The 12,610-nt window shown below is 31.1% G+C and overlaps 1 protein-coding gene across 1 annotated transcript in view; it reads left to right on the top strand.

Moving 5' to 3' along the window:
• The window catches only part of LOC108916181 (structural maintenance of chromosomes protein 2-like), a gene marked incomplete at its 3' end in the record, with an annotated part of 42,266 nt that extends 32,611 nt beyond the window's left edge, over window positions 1–9,655 (top strand). The window contains exons 4-5 of the mRNA XM_018722387.1: window positions 7,747–7,893; window positions 9,392–9,655. Of these exons, the coding sequence (XP_018577903.1) occupies window positions 7,747–7,893; window positions 9,392–9,655 (411 nt within the window). The remainder of the gene's footprint in view (window positions 1–7,746; window positions 7,894–9,391) is intronic.
• Window positions 9,656–12,610: the final 2,955 nt, after the last annotated feature.

Genomic DNA, 12,610 nt, shown 5'->3' with positions numbered 1-12,610 from the left:
CTTTTCAAGAGTTGATTTTATCCTGTTTCATTTTCGCCTAAAATCAACTCTTGAAAAGATACATAATTAAATAGGAAGAAAAACATGACATTTTTCGAATTTTTTTAACATATTGTGCCGCCAAAAGTTAAGCCCACGTTTTTTTATGCGCATAGAAAAATTTTCATTTCTAGTGATATTTTAAAGCCAAAAAGCCAAAAATCTCCGTAGATATACGATTCACCCAAAAATGGACTCTTTGAAACAGATACCGTCTGGACTATAATTCGAACCACGAAATTAATACATTTGATGGAAAAGGTGAGTGACATAAAAAAATATATATGACATTTGTATTTTATTTTTATTACGGATTTTTCAAACTAGGAGGCTAGTTTGAAAAATCATAGATAAGAAAATAATTGTAAAACTGTTTGAAACCGTCCTTAAACACATTTTCAATTTCAGAAATTTAATATCTGGACTAGTGTTGACATAAAGTAATTGATTTATTTTCATCAAAGTGTGATTCTTTTGCTTGGCTTTTCTTATAACTTAAAATAACGGAAAATTACATACATAATTATGCTAGTAATGGTTGGTTTATAAAAAAGTATTAGTCCTAACTTAGTCTTAGTCTTAGTATTAACCTTTACACTAACCTTAGTATTAGTCCTAAGAATAGGTACACGTTTATAAAAACAATGTGTGGTCCTAATTTTATTAAGATTAACCAATGAGCGATTCGACTACGCGCATGGCTAGTAATATCACAGCAATATCACTTGTTTATTATTCTGTGGTAATGTTATTTTATTTGTTTTAAATTGTTTTCTTGATGAGTGAAAAGAAAAATATAACCTATTACTATGGTAATGGCGTATTGGCGACCACCATAGACAAAGACAAGAGGTCACTATGCTACGAAATGCAATACTTGTGCATGCGCACTTCTCAGATCTTAGTCTTAATCCTAGAAAAATTAAAAGATGCGAACTTTCAAGGTCATGTCTTAAGACCTCCTTACGACTAGGGATTTTTATAAACCGGTACATTACATTCTGTACATTTAACTTTTTAGGACTAAGATTAAGGCTAAGACTAAGACTAAGTTAGGACTAATACTTTTTTATAAACCAACCATTACTTTAAATGTGCCTTAATAACAAACTTTTTAACAAAAATATTAAGATTTACATCAACTTTATTAAAGACTGTCACAAATTATGCGGTTAGTTCCTTAGTTTTAAAATCCCTCTTGTTTAGTATCATTGGTTAATTAAAATATGGAAATTGTTTTTGACTGAACACCCTAAAACTACAAATAGCAGTACCCTCATGCAAGTTTTATTTTGTCAGAAATTACGATGTTATCAATAATTATTACTCTGCTAGGTAAAATTTACTATAAAATATTAGTTACAAAAAAGTGGAGTACAGCTAGATGAGGTCAAAATAATATCAGTTCTTCATCTAAATTTTTTTCATACGAGCCTTCGGTAACAAGTTACGGGCTCTCAAATGTGAAAATTAAAAAGTTATTTTTAATTACAGTCTAAACCATTAATTTCAGCATGATGCAAATTTGGTGACCGATAACACATGTGTACAGTTTGTTTTGGAAGTTGTAAGTAATACTTCATTATGCCCAGAACGCCAGGGACGAACTTATACCAATGGTTAACAACCCAGAATTTTTGCATAAATGACGATCACAATTTGCATGTATCAAAAATAAGTTTCCTGAAGAATTTGCCAATGAACATACCCTCTTGGTTCAACTCAGTAAAATGAACAGTTTAATAAATATTTGTGATTTTATGTCACAGTGCACATCGAGCGGCGGCTTCAACATTTTTTGTTTTTAATTATTAATTGCATTTAATTACTATGTTAGAAGAGTACATATTTTTAAAATAAGAGTCTAGAAAATCTTACTGTCTGCTAATGTAATTTTCTCTAACAAAATTTGACAAACACACTTTACACATAACACAAAATAGAAAAACAAAACAGGAATAAGTTAAAGTTAAAAAAATAACTTAAAAGAAAGAAACCTATGAAAATACATTTTCAATTTGGGCACCTTCCACCTCAACACACACTTCCTAAGACAACGAATGTTATTTGTTTGTACATGAAAAAGCATTTCTGGGGTAATAATTTAATAGGTCGATACGTTTTTGACGAATGTCTAAATGGACATCGATATTTGGCGTTTTTGCAAAATAATTTGCAGCCACTTTTAGACGATGTTCCATTAGACACCCGAAGAAACGTTTGGTTCATGCACAAAATTATTTATCCATTGTGTTTAATAATAAATGGATTGGGAGAGGAGGCCCAATTTCATGGCTACCAAGTTCTCCAAACTTTAATCCGATGGACTTCTTCCGTCGGGATACTTGAAAAGTTTAATATACGCAATCCCAGTACAGACAAGGGATGAATTGCTACAAAGAATTAATTTCCATTGTGGTAATACCCCAGTAATGCTTTTTCGTGTACAAACAAATAATATTCGTAGACTTAGGAAGTGTGCGGAGGTATTGAAAATGTATTTTGATAGTTTTCTTACTTTTAAATTGTTTTTTTTAACTTTAACTTATTATTGTTTTGTTTTTCTATTTTGTGTTATGTGTAAAATATATTTGTCAAATTTTGTTAGTGAAAATTACAGTAGCAGACAGTAAGATTTTCTAGGCTTTTATTTTAAAAATATATACGGTTCTAACATAGTAATTATGTAAAATTAAAAATTAAAATAAAAAAATGGTGGAGGCGCCGTCTATGTGCACTATGACATAAAATCACAAATATTTCCTTAACTGTTAATTTTACCGAGTTGAACCAAGAGGGTATTTTCATTGGCAAATTCTTCAGGGAACTTATTTTTGATACAGGCAGCGATTGTCATCTATGTAAAAATTCTGGGTTGTTAAGCATTGGGCATAGTCCGTCCCTAGCATTCTGGGCTTAATGAAGTTCACTTACAACATTAACATCAAGCTGCACGCATGTGTTATCAATCACCAAAGCGTCATGGTAAACTTAATAGTTTAGAGACTACAAATCAAAATAACTTTTTAATTTTCACCTTTGAGGGCCCGTAACTTGTTAACGAAGGCCCGTATGAAAAAAATTTATATGAAGAACTGATATTATTTTGACCTCATATACTTGTACTCGACTTTTTTGTATCAAGTACCGGGACACCCTGTATAGCTTGCCAAATCTACTCTCGAGAATGAGGTTGAGGGTAAAAATTACTAAACTTTTTCATGTGTTGTTTTTACCAGGTTTTATTGTAAAACTTAAAAATTTTATAATTTTTTTAGAAAATATAGTCATTGGCCTTCAATAGGATATATCATTTTCAATAAACTTAATATTAAAAGTTTCATCACCCCATGAAAATGAAAGAGTAACAAAATCAAGTTTTCCATTAGTCTACCAAACATCGTCACTAAATTCACACAAAACTTATAATAAATAGGTACGAAAATAATTTGTAAGGAAGCTGCAGGACCTAGAATAGTAAATACTATTTAAAATTAACAATACAAGAAATATTATGTTAATAGTTAGTATTTCCAAAATACATTAAAAATATATATGTAGTTATCTACCTTGAAATTCCATCAAAATGACATTTATAAAGTATAAAACAGTATAAAACTCGTAAGTTCATTTAAATGTAGCATACAGGCTGTCGTCAAGCGCGCCAATTCCTCACTTAGTTCCCATTGGTTGGCGGAGTTATGAGACAACCTAGGATATACCAGCCTTGCTATGTTTGTACTACCATACTGGTTTACTACTAAACCTGTTATAGTTGCTACTACTCGTGAAAGTAACATGAGGGGAACTTTTAAAATATTACACGAGAAAATAGTTTGAATATGTTGAACTATGTATTTATTAATCGTCTCAAAAATAACTTCATCTGTTTATAACTTTAAAATTTGTAAGCATAAAATAAGCAATACGTATTATATTATTTATTTGAAACAAATAATAATTTACATAATAATAATTAATAACCATTTATAAATATCAAATTTTTGGAGTGAAAAAAATAAATTTCATCACGCTTATTAATTTATTGATTTTTTATCGTTGGATACTTATTTATATCACTATTTTGTACAGTAAATTTAAAAGTGGGAAAAATGAATATTAAATATGTGGTAATCGATTTATCATACCCCGTGAAAATTCCGATTTCCAGCTGTCGGACTGAAAAAACGCGGCTTGAAATTTGTCGGACAACAATACTTTTTGACTGAATTAATTATTTACAATTAATACTAAAAATGACCTATGTGGTAACTGATTTTCAATACCCTGTCATTTTGGCATGTTTCGGCCGGTAGACACGTCAATGTCGGAAGAATTTCTGTCGGACAAATTTAAATCGGCATTTGTAACAAAATTTCCAGTAACTTAAGCTAAAAAAAAGATGCGGTCTTGACTTTTCAAGACCCCGGGAAATTGCCTTGTTTTTGGACTTTTCCGAGTGGAAAAGCGGAGGAATTGAGAAAAGTCGCAGAGGAAAACTGTGCTAGACTCGTCAAAACAAAGCTCCTCACGAGTTATAAAGTATGTGGTAATCAACTTTCCAGGGAGGGCCTGTACTGTGGACTATAACGAACTTTTATTAATTTAACCGCTAAAAATCCGATGAACAATTGGCCTTTCCTACATTAATAATGTATGATCTGAATTTTCTATTTAATGTAGGGCCTGAGTACTAATATCCGGTGAACGGTTTATCTATGTTACCAATCGGCTACAAAAGCCGAGCCCTGCACATGAAAAGATAGTAGTATTTTGATCGGTAATTTGAATGAATTACGACAATGAATAAATTATAAAGTTTCCTTTACACAAAAATTTAGAAAAAATATTTCAGAAGTGCATTAACCCTTTCATGGCGGGAATATATAAATATACAGGGTTACAACTTTTTAATTGTCCTATATAGGTATCTTTCTTATTTTAAGAGTTACAGAAATAGTTAAATGGGCAAAAATGTGTTCACCCCTTAAGAGTTACAGTCTCAAAGTTTCCAAAAAAAATATGATATAACGGTTGCAATTTGAAAACCAAAAAAGTCAAAGTAGTCAAATTTTACACAAATTTTCTACTAATACATGTGCAACTTTTGAAGGATTTTCGAAAATTTTTGTCCCTTGTTATTTTTTGTTACAATTTTTTTATTTGACAAAAATTGAATATTCAAAAATACATATCAGATTGCCTGGTTTATTTTAAAACTTTTACCTCTCTCACTTTTTTTGTATTAAAACTAACCTTTTATTAACAAAAAAATTAAATACATTATCATTCGCATTACAACTCGCACGATTGCAACTAAGAAATATTTAAGTAAGCGGCTGTCATGATAATTTCCGTCCACTGGTGGTAACATTCTTCTTGGTACGGCACAGTTTTTCCGACATTCAAAAAATACTTGCAACATGTCATCATTAGTAAAATTATTTGCCATTTAAATATTTCTAAGTTGCAATAGTGCGAGTTGTAATGTGAATGATAGAAAATTTAATTTTTTTGTTAATAAGCGGTTAATTTTAAAGCAAAAAAGTAAGAGAGGCAAAACTTTTAAAATGAGTCAAACTATCTGATACGTATTTTTGAATATTAAATTTTTGTCAAAAAAAAAATTATAGCAAGAAATAACCTGCTTATTGCTTATTTTAACCCCTTCGAAAAATTGTCGAAAAGTTGCACATGCATTAGTAGAAAATTTGACTATTATATCTTTTTTGGTTTTCAAAGTACAGCCGCTATTTCACATTTTTTGGAAACTTTGAGAGGCTTTAAACATTTTACTAAAGTCATATGCAAAACGTGTTCTTTTTAGTGTAGTTCGGTAGTACCATTTATGCTACTTCTTTTGAAAACACCCTGTATATAAAAATTTGTCATTTGTCATAAATTAGTATTCAGGTCATTATGTAGTAAGCCTTTGCCATTCCATGTGTTTATTTCTACTTTTATTATTTACTTGACAATGACAGTAATAAATATCTTTTTTTTTTAATGTAACCACATGTATGGTGCAGACAAAAATAATTGATCAACATATTAAAAAAATGTTTTATCGATTTCTTGGAAAATTGTTATACTTGATAAAAGTTTATGCATAAAGAAAAATCAGTGTTACTTAATATCAAATTTTATCTCCAATATACATACCTAATATAATATGAACCTAATTAGTAACAACTTTTTTTATTATAATTCTTTAAAAGACTCCGCACCAGTCTATGAAAATGTGAGCTCGGTCAAATTGGCTAAGTTGTTGGTTTTGTGTTACTGATTAAAAGTCTCCACTGTACTTGGGTGTGAAAATCAATTTTTTCCTACTCGTAGCAGTCTGCAGCAGATGTCAAAAATGTTAATTAATTAACAAATTTTTGAAGTCATCCGATTAATTTTTTTTATAAACATTTTACAAAAGTTACTGTTTTTATTGCAATATTCTACTCATACTACTGTGCAGCCATCGTCAGCAGAACTGACTCAGACCGCTATAAGTATAGTCTTTCCGATATCAATTGAAGAACTAAGACGTTGACGGTATGTACCAAGTTCGGTCGCTGACGCAGCAACTCGGCATTGAAATATTGGAAAAACTTGTTCCCATATTTATTTAACCATACCCATATACAGGTCTGGTCGAACTACATGTGGAGGTGGTAAAAATGTATATGCCCAGTTGAAGAATGCGAGCGCGGGCAAACGAAATCTAACACAACTGCATTGGGCTACTGGGCAATAAATCTCAGTTTTTGACAAGTGGTTAACAAATTGCCCAGCAGTGCAGTACAGCAATGCGGAATTTGGTGTGATTTAGTTAATTTTAATTTTTTATAGGCACCATCTATTAATCATTTATATTACGATTGCGAAAGTAAGAAATAATATTACTACAACAAGGCATTTTGGAGACATTTTGAAACGGAACAAAACAAAATTTACCTGCAATATAATAAAATTGTTTGAGGACGTAAATAATTAAAATATGTTGTTGGCCAAATGAACATATAATAGAAATTACTTATTCTACACATTATATACAAATTATTATAATTTTTTACCTTTAGCAGAAAACTTTTTTAGGGACGCCAATGAAAGTCATTAAATTTTATTGCCAGGCGGTTTTTTTTGCATGTTCAACTGACTTCGGAAAGATTGTAGTAAACAATTGATTTGATTTTTGGACCCAAGTACTATAGTGACTGTTGGTCACAAAACCTACAACTTACCACAATTTCAGCCAATTTGACATTTTCATAAAGACCATGCGGGTTTTTACAGCTCCTCAATTTGCGGATTTATTTCTCCCATTTTTTTTTTTTTTTTTTAATGTTTATTTCATTGGAACACATTATACAGGGTATTTGGAAAAGTTGGTACAAAATTTAAGGAAGTGAAAGTAGAGCCAAAAATAGTAAAAAAAGTTCCTATAGTCCTCCGGAACACCGTTACTGAAATATGGCTTTCCAAAGGCATTTTTGATGGTGACAAAAAGTCATCATGTTCAGTGAGGCAAGCAGCCATATCCACGACATAAATATTGTATGTATCTGCATTGCTTGCCCATGTCAGCACAGCGGGAATAGCATTTGAAAACTGGTGCCACAATGAAAGGGTTAAAGTACACTTCGTATTGATCTCAAAATCAAAAACCTATTAGAAAAGAAAAAGAATGATTTATTTCCTAATACTTATTTTCAGTTATACAACGTTGTTGTTGATTCAGAAGTTACCAGTAAAAAACTTCTACAAAAAGGTAATCTTCAGCAGAGAACAACATTTATCCCACTGAATAAGATAAGAGCTAACAAAATGAATAATGATGTAATACGTCTAGCTCAGGAATTAGTAAGTATCAACTTTAGTAGTAAATTATGATGCAAGTTTTCAAGTATAAGAAACAAAAATTTTTAAATCGAACATATCTGGTAATTTCAAACCAACCGTTAACTTCAGTTGCTACAAACTTCCAATGTCGGTGCTCCACTATTTATCTATTGAATATGTATGGTGTGTGCCCCTATAAATTTAATTAAAATAGTTTATGTTTATAAAATAATGTTTACTTTTATTTTAGATTTGTTATTCATATAACATTGAATGGAGGTCATATTTATATGAAGGGCCTTTAGAAACACGTATTATAAGTTTGTTTTCATAAACTGTATGGTGCAAATTGATTTTTTCTTACCTTTTTATATTGTAATTTTCATACCCTGTCACCGAATAAGCTAGTTAGACCTTAAAGAACTGCATACATTAACCACAAGCGCATACACACTTGGATATTGTCAAATCTCATAGTTTAATAGATAAGCAAAAATTTCATTCTTTTAAATAAAATAAACTATAATTCAGTAACAAGTCATCTAACAGAAAACTCAAACGAATAATAAAATAATAAAGATATATGAAAATAGATAAATAATGTGTTTAATGATTTGAATTTTGCAGCATATGTCAAAATTTACTATATTGCTGTTGCTCTATGTTCTACCGAGCCTACTGGCTTTCAAAACTCATCTTATTGCAGCAGCATTGTTTTCTCTCGACAAAAATTTGAAAATTGATTCCAGTAAAAAGCAATACTCAGCAGAAAGTCATGAAATTTTGCCATTATCTTTTTGCCAAATTAGCTACCATTGGCAGTTTGTTTTTTTACCCATCTACCACCCCTTGAATTGAACTAAATATGTCTTACTTAAATATATCTACTTTTTCTGCAGGGAGTTAAAGTCCAAAAAATATTCTATTTTTTTGTAATATTTTGAGTATCTATATGGATTATCTTGATAATTTGCACACATAGTTTTCAAGACAATTATGAATATAGTATCTGTATTGCAGTCATTTGTAGGGGGCACTAGTTTCACTCTCCTGTCAGTGTCGAAACATGTCTAACTTTTTTGCCCTTCAAAAATCTGAGTTTAAAGCAAGAAATTTTAAATTGAATTAAATTCTAAATAAAAAAAGTATACTTGGTAAAAGTCCCTAAACTTGACCGTTTTAGAAACACACAGCATTAATGTTTTAGAAACTACAGGTTAAAATTAAATTAACAATTCTATCAAAATAGGCTGTAAAATATGAAAACTTTATGGATTAATACAAAATCAATTATAAAAAGAGAGGAAAGACATTAACATTGAATAAAATTTCTTGTTACTCTGTGATATTATTAACTTATTTTTGTATTTTCGCCCACAGGTGTTCTCGAATATTAACATTCATTTACTTGGTTAGATATTTCGTTAAAGCAATGGTCATATAATTATTTTCAATAGAATGATTTAAATAGAATGAACTTAATAAATATGTAGGAAAATTTTACCATATCTGTTTTTAGGTTGGTAAAGAAAATTGTAGACCTGCTTTGTCTCTTATAGAATATGATAAAGAACTTCAAACTGCAATGGAATTTATTTTTGGTAATGTCTTTATCTGCAAAGACATGAATGTAGCTAAGCAAGTAACTTTTCATGACCATATAAGGCGCAAATGTGTTACATTAGATGGCGATGTAACAGATCCATCTGGCACACTTTGTGGAGGAGCACCGCAAAAAGGAGGATCTCTTCTTTTACAGTTATCCGATATTCAACAGTATGAGGTAAATAAAATAAGGGTGTAGTTTGAACTTCAAACTTAAACTAAACAAACTCTAGTTGTAATACTATTAAATTATATTATAGTTAATATGCAGACTGTTACAAATTAGTAGGTCAATCCGTTAACCACATATTTTTTGGAGTAAAATAATAAGACTTTTCTTATGTCACTTTTCATTTCGGAGCCTTATTTTCAAAATACAGGGTGTCAAAATTAAAATTTAAAAAATGATTTTTTGTGATAATTCCGGTTATTGTGGATATTTTTTTGAAATTTAGCACATCTTCAATCCGCACACTTTTTGTGTAATTTTGGTTTAAAATATCAAAGCGTGAACGGAGCAGAGAGAAGTTGCAGTACTCATTTTTTTTTTGAGTAGCGTATGCTTTTCGAATCTTTTTTTTTGTAACTTTTTTGGGTATGCGACATCGATCTAGTTATTTTGTGGTTTTGCAAGGCCTTCTTGACGCTGTAACATAGTTACTTTTTCGGACTTTAGAAGAGAACCTGATTTTTCTGGAAAACTGTTAGTATGGACAACCTTATATCAATCGAAAGCGCATTAAGTTTTGCATTCAGCCATGACAATTAATATGGGTCCTTCCATTTGAAAAAAAAAAAAGTTTTTCAACTCCTTAGATTACACAGGTCAACAAGGGTCAAGAAGCAGACACATGCATTCCCGAAGGATTTTGGCGCGCTGAATCCGAATCTGGCCGCAGAATTGCTCTATTGTCAGGTTTTTGAAATATTCTAACCTAAAAGTGCAAAAAACACTGAGTTTCGTCATATTTGAGGTTATGTATAAATACATATAATTTAAAAGTACAAGGCTCCCTCTTTCGAATGCCGTTGAGTTTGCTCAAATATATTTTTTTCCAAGTTTATCAGTTTCTTAATATGCGAAAATCTACTAAGGATCCCTTAGACGTCAACCAGTTGATTGCAGTTCAGAAACTTCATACTCAGAAACCTTCAATACATACGTATTCAAACTCACAAACTCCAAATCCACAAACCCACAAACCCCAAACCCACAATCCCTAAACCCACAAATCCCAATCCCACAAAACCCGAACCTACAAACTCCAAGCTTACACACCCCAACCCCACCAACTCCAAACCCACAAACCGTATAGGTATGAAGTTTCTGAATTGCAACCGACTGCTTGATGTCTAAGGGATCCTTAGTAGATTTTCGCATATTAAGAAACTGAGAAACTTAAAAATTTCAACATGTGATATCTCAACGAGAAAAAAGATATTTGAGCAAACTCTACGGCATTCGAAGGAGGGAGCCTTGTACTTTTAGATTCAATGTATTAGTTTTTTTTAAAAAGAATAGACGGCATTACTACATAACCTCAAATATGACGAAAAACAGTGTTTTTTGCACTTTTAGGTTAGGATATCTCAAAAACCAGACGTGATAGAGCAATTCTGCTGCCAGATTCGGATTCAGCGCACCTAAATCCTTCGGAAATATATATTCAAGTTTCTGCTTCCAAAAAAAAGTTAAATTTTGTTGGTCTGTGTTATTAAATGTAGGTCTCAGTATTTCCGAGTCTGAATAAGGTACACATTTTGCTCAGATGACAAGATAAAGTAATTTATGGCAATATGAACTGTGAAAGCTGCAGATTTGTAACTCTTACTGTTTAGTTTAGATGCAATCTAGTCTTATTTAGAGAGCTGAAATCGTGATTTTTTTTTAAAACGGTAAGTTTTAAACACCATGTACATTTAATAAACTTTACCTAATATTAACCAAGGAATTCAAAAATGCTGCAATAATATACAGGGTGTTCCATTTAAAATAACAAAGTTATGTAACGCCCATGCGAAATGGAACCCCTGTAAAACTAAAAATATTTTCTTTACATGGCCCACATGACTCCAGGCAACTTTTATAAAAACCATTTTTTTTATAAATTTTACAATTACAGGGTTACAGAAGAATCCCTCTTAGGTGGAACACCCTGTATATATATATATATATATGAGAATTTTGGAATTTAGTCGGGTATGTCAGTCAATTTAACAAAGAAGACTCTTTATTCAGTTCAAGCTTTCGAGCACTTCATTGTCTCTGCCTCAAGAACTATAACGGTTACAACATTATGAAAAAACTTTAAAAGCCCAAACAAAAACTATACTTACGAATGTTGAGATTATATTATAAAAATGATGACGCGACGAAACAATGATCCATATCGTGAGTCGTCGCGTCATCATTTTTATAATATAATCTCAACATTTGTAAGTATAGTTTTTTGTTTGGGCTTTTAAAGTTTTTTCATAATATTGTAACCGTTATAGAGTTCCTGAGGAAGTGACAATAAAGTGCTCGAAAGCTTGAACTGAATAAAGAGTCTTCTTTGTTAAATTGACTGACATATCCGACTAAATTCCAAAATTCTCAACATAGACAGTCGTCTAATAGTCTACTTTTATATATTTATATATATATNCTTCCCCCATTTTTATGACTGTGGAAACTAATATGTTATTGTACATAATATTTAGCATCTATAAATTCAGCTTGCTGAAACAAAAAGTCATGTATAAAAAGTATACAGGGTGTCCCGGAAATGGTGGGCAATCTCTCGGATATGGATAGATAATGAGAAAATAATGTCACAAGTTCATATAAAATTTTTTCCTCCGGGCTCACCCTGTAGAGTTATTAGCTCTTGAAGTCGAGAATTAAAAATGGTTTTTTTGCTGTAACTTTTGTATTTTTCAATAAATTTTTAAAATTTTTTGGCTGGATCTATAATTTTTGAAGCTGCTTTGGATGATAATATGAAATCCTCGATAATAATTGTGGGGGCCCGGGGGCAAAGCACCCCCCACCAAAATTTCTAGAAAAAAAAATTTTGTTCCACCATACCTCAAATTTTCCATCATTGCACTCTCCATGACAGGCGATATGTACTTGGATTTACTACAAAAT

The sequence above is a fragment of the Anoplophora glabripennis genome, unplaced genomic scaffold (genome assembly GCF_000390285.2).
Source record: "Anoplophora glabripennis isolate ALB-LARVAE unplaced genomic scaffold, Agla_2.0 scaffold1474, whole genome shotgun sequence".
Lineage (NCBI taxonomy): Eukaryota > Metazoa > Arthropoda > Insecta > Coleoptera > Cerambycidae > Anoplophora > Anoplophora glabripennis.
The sequence above is the reverse complement of the archived record's forward strand: the minus strand, read 5'-3'. Positions and strand labels throughout refer to the sequence as shown.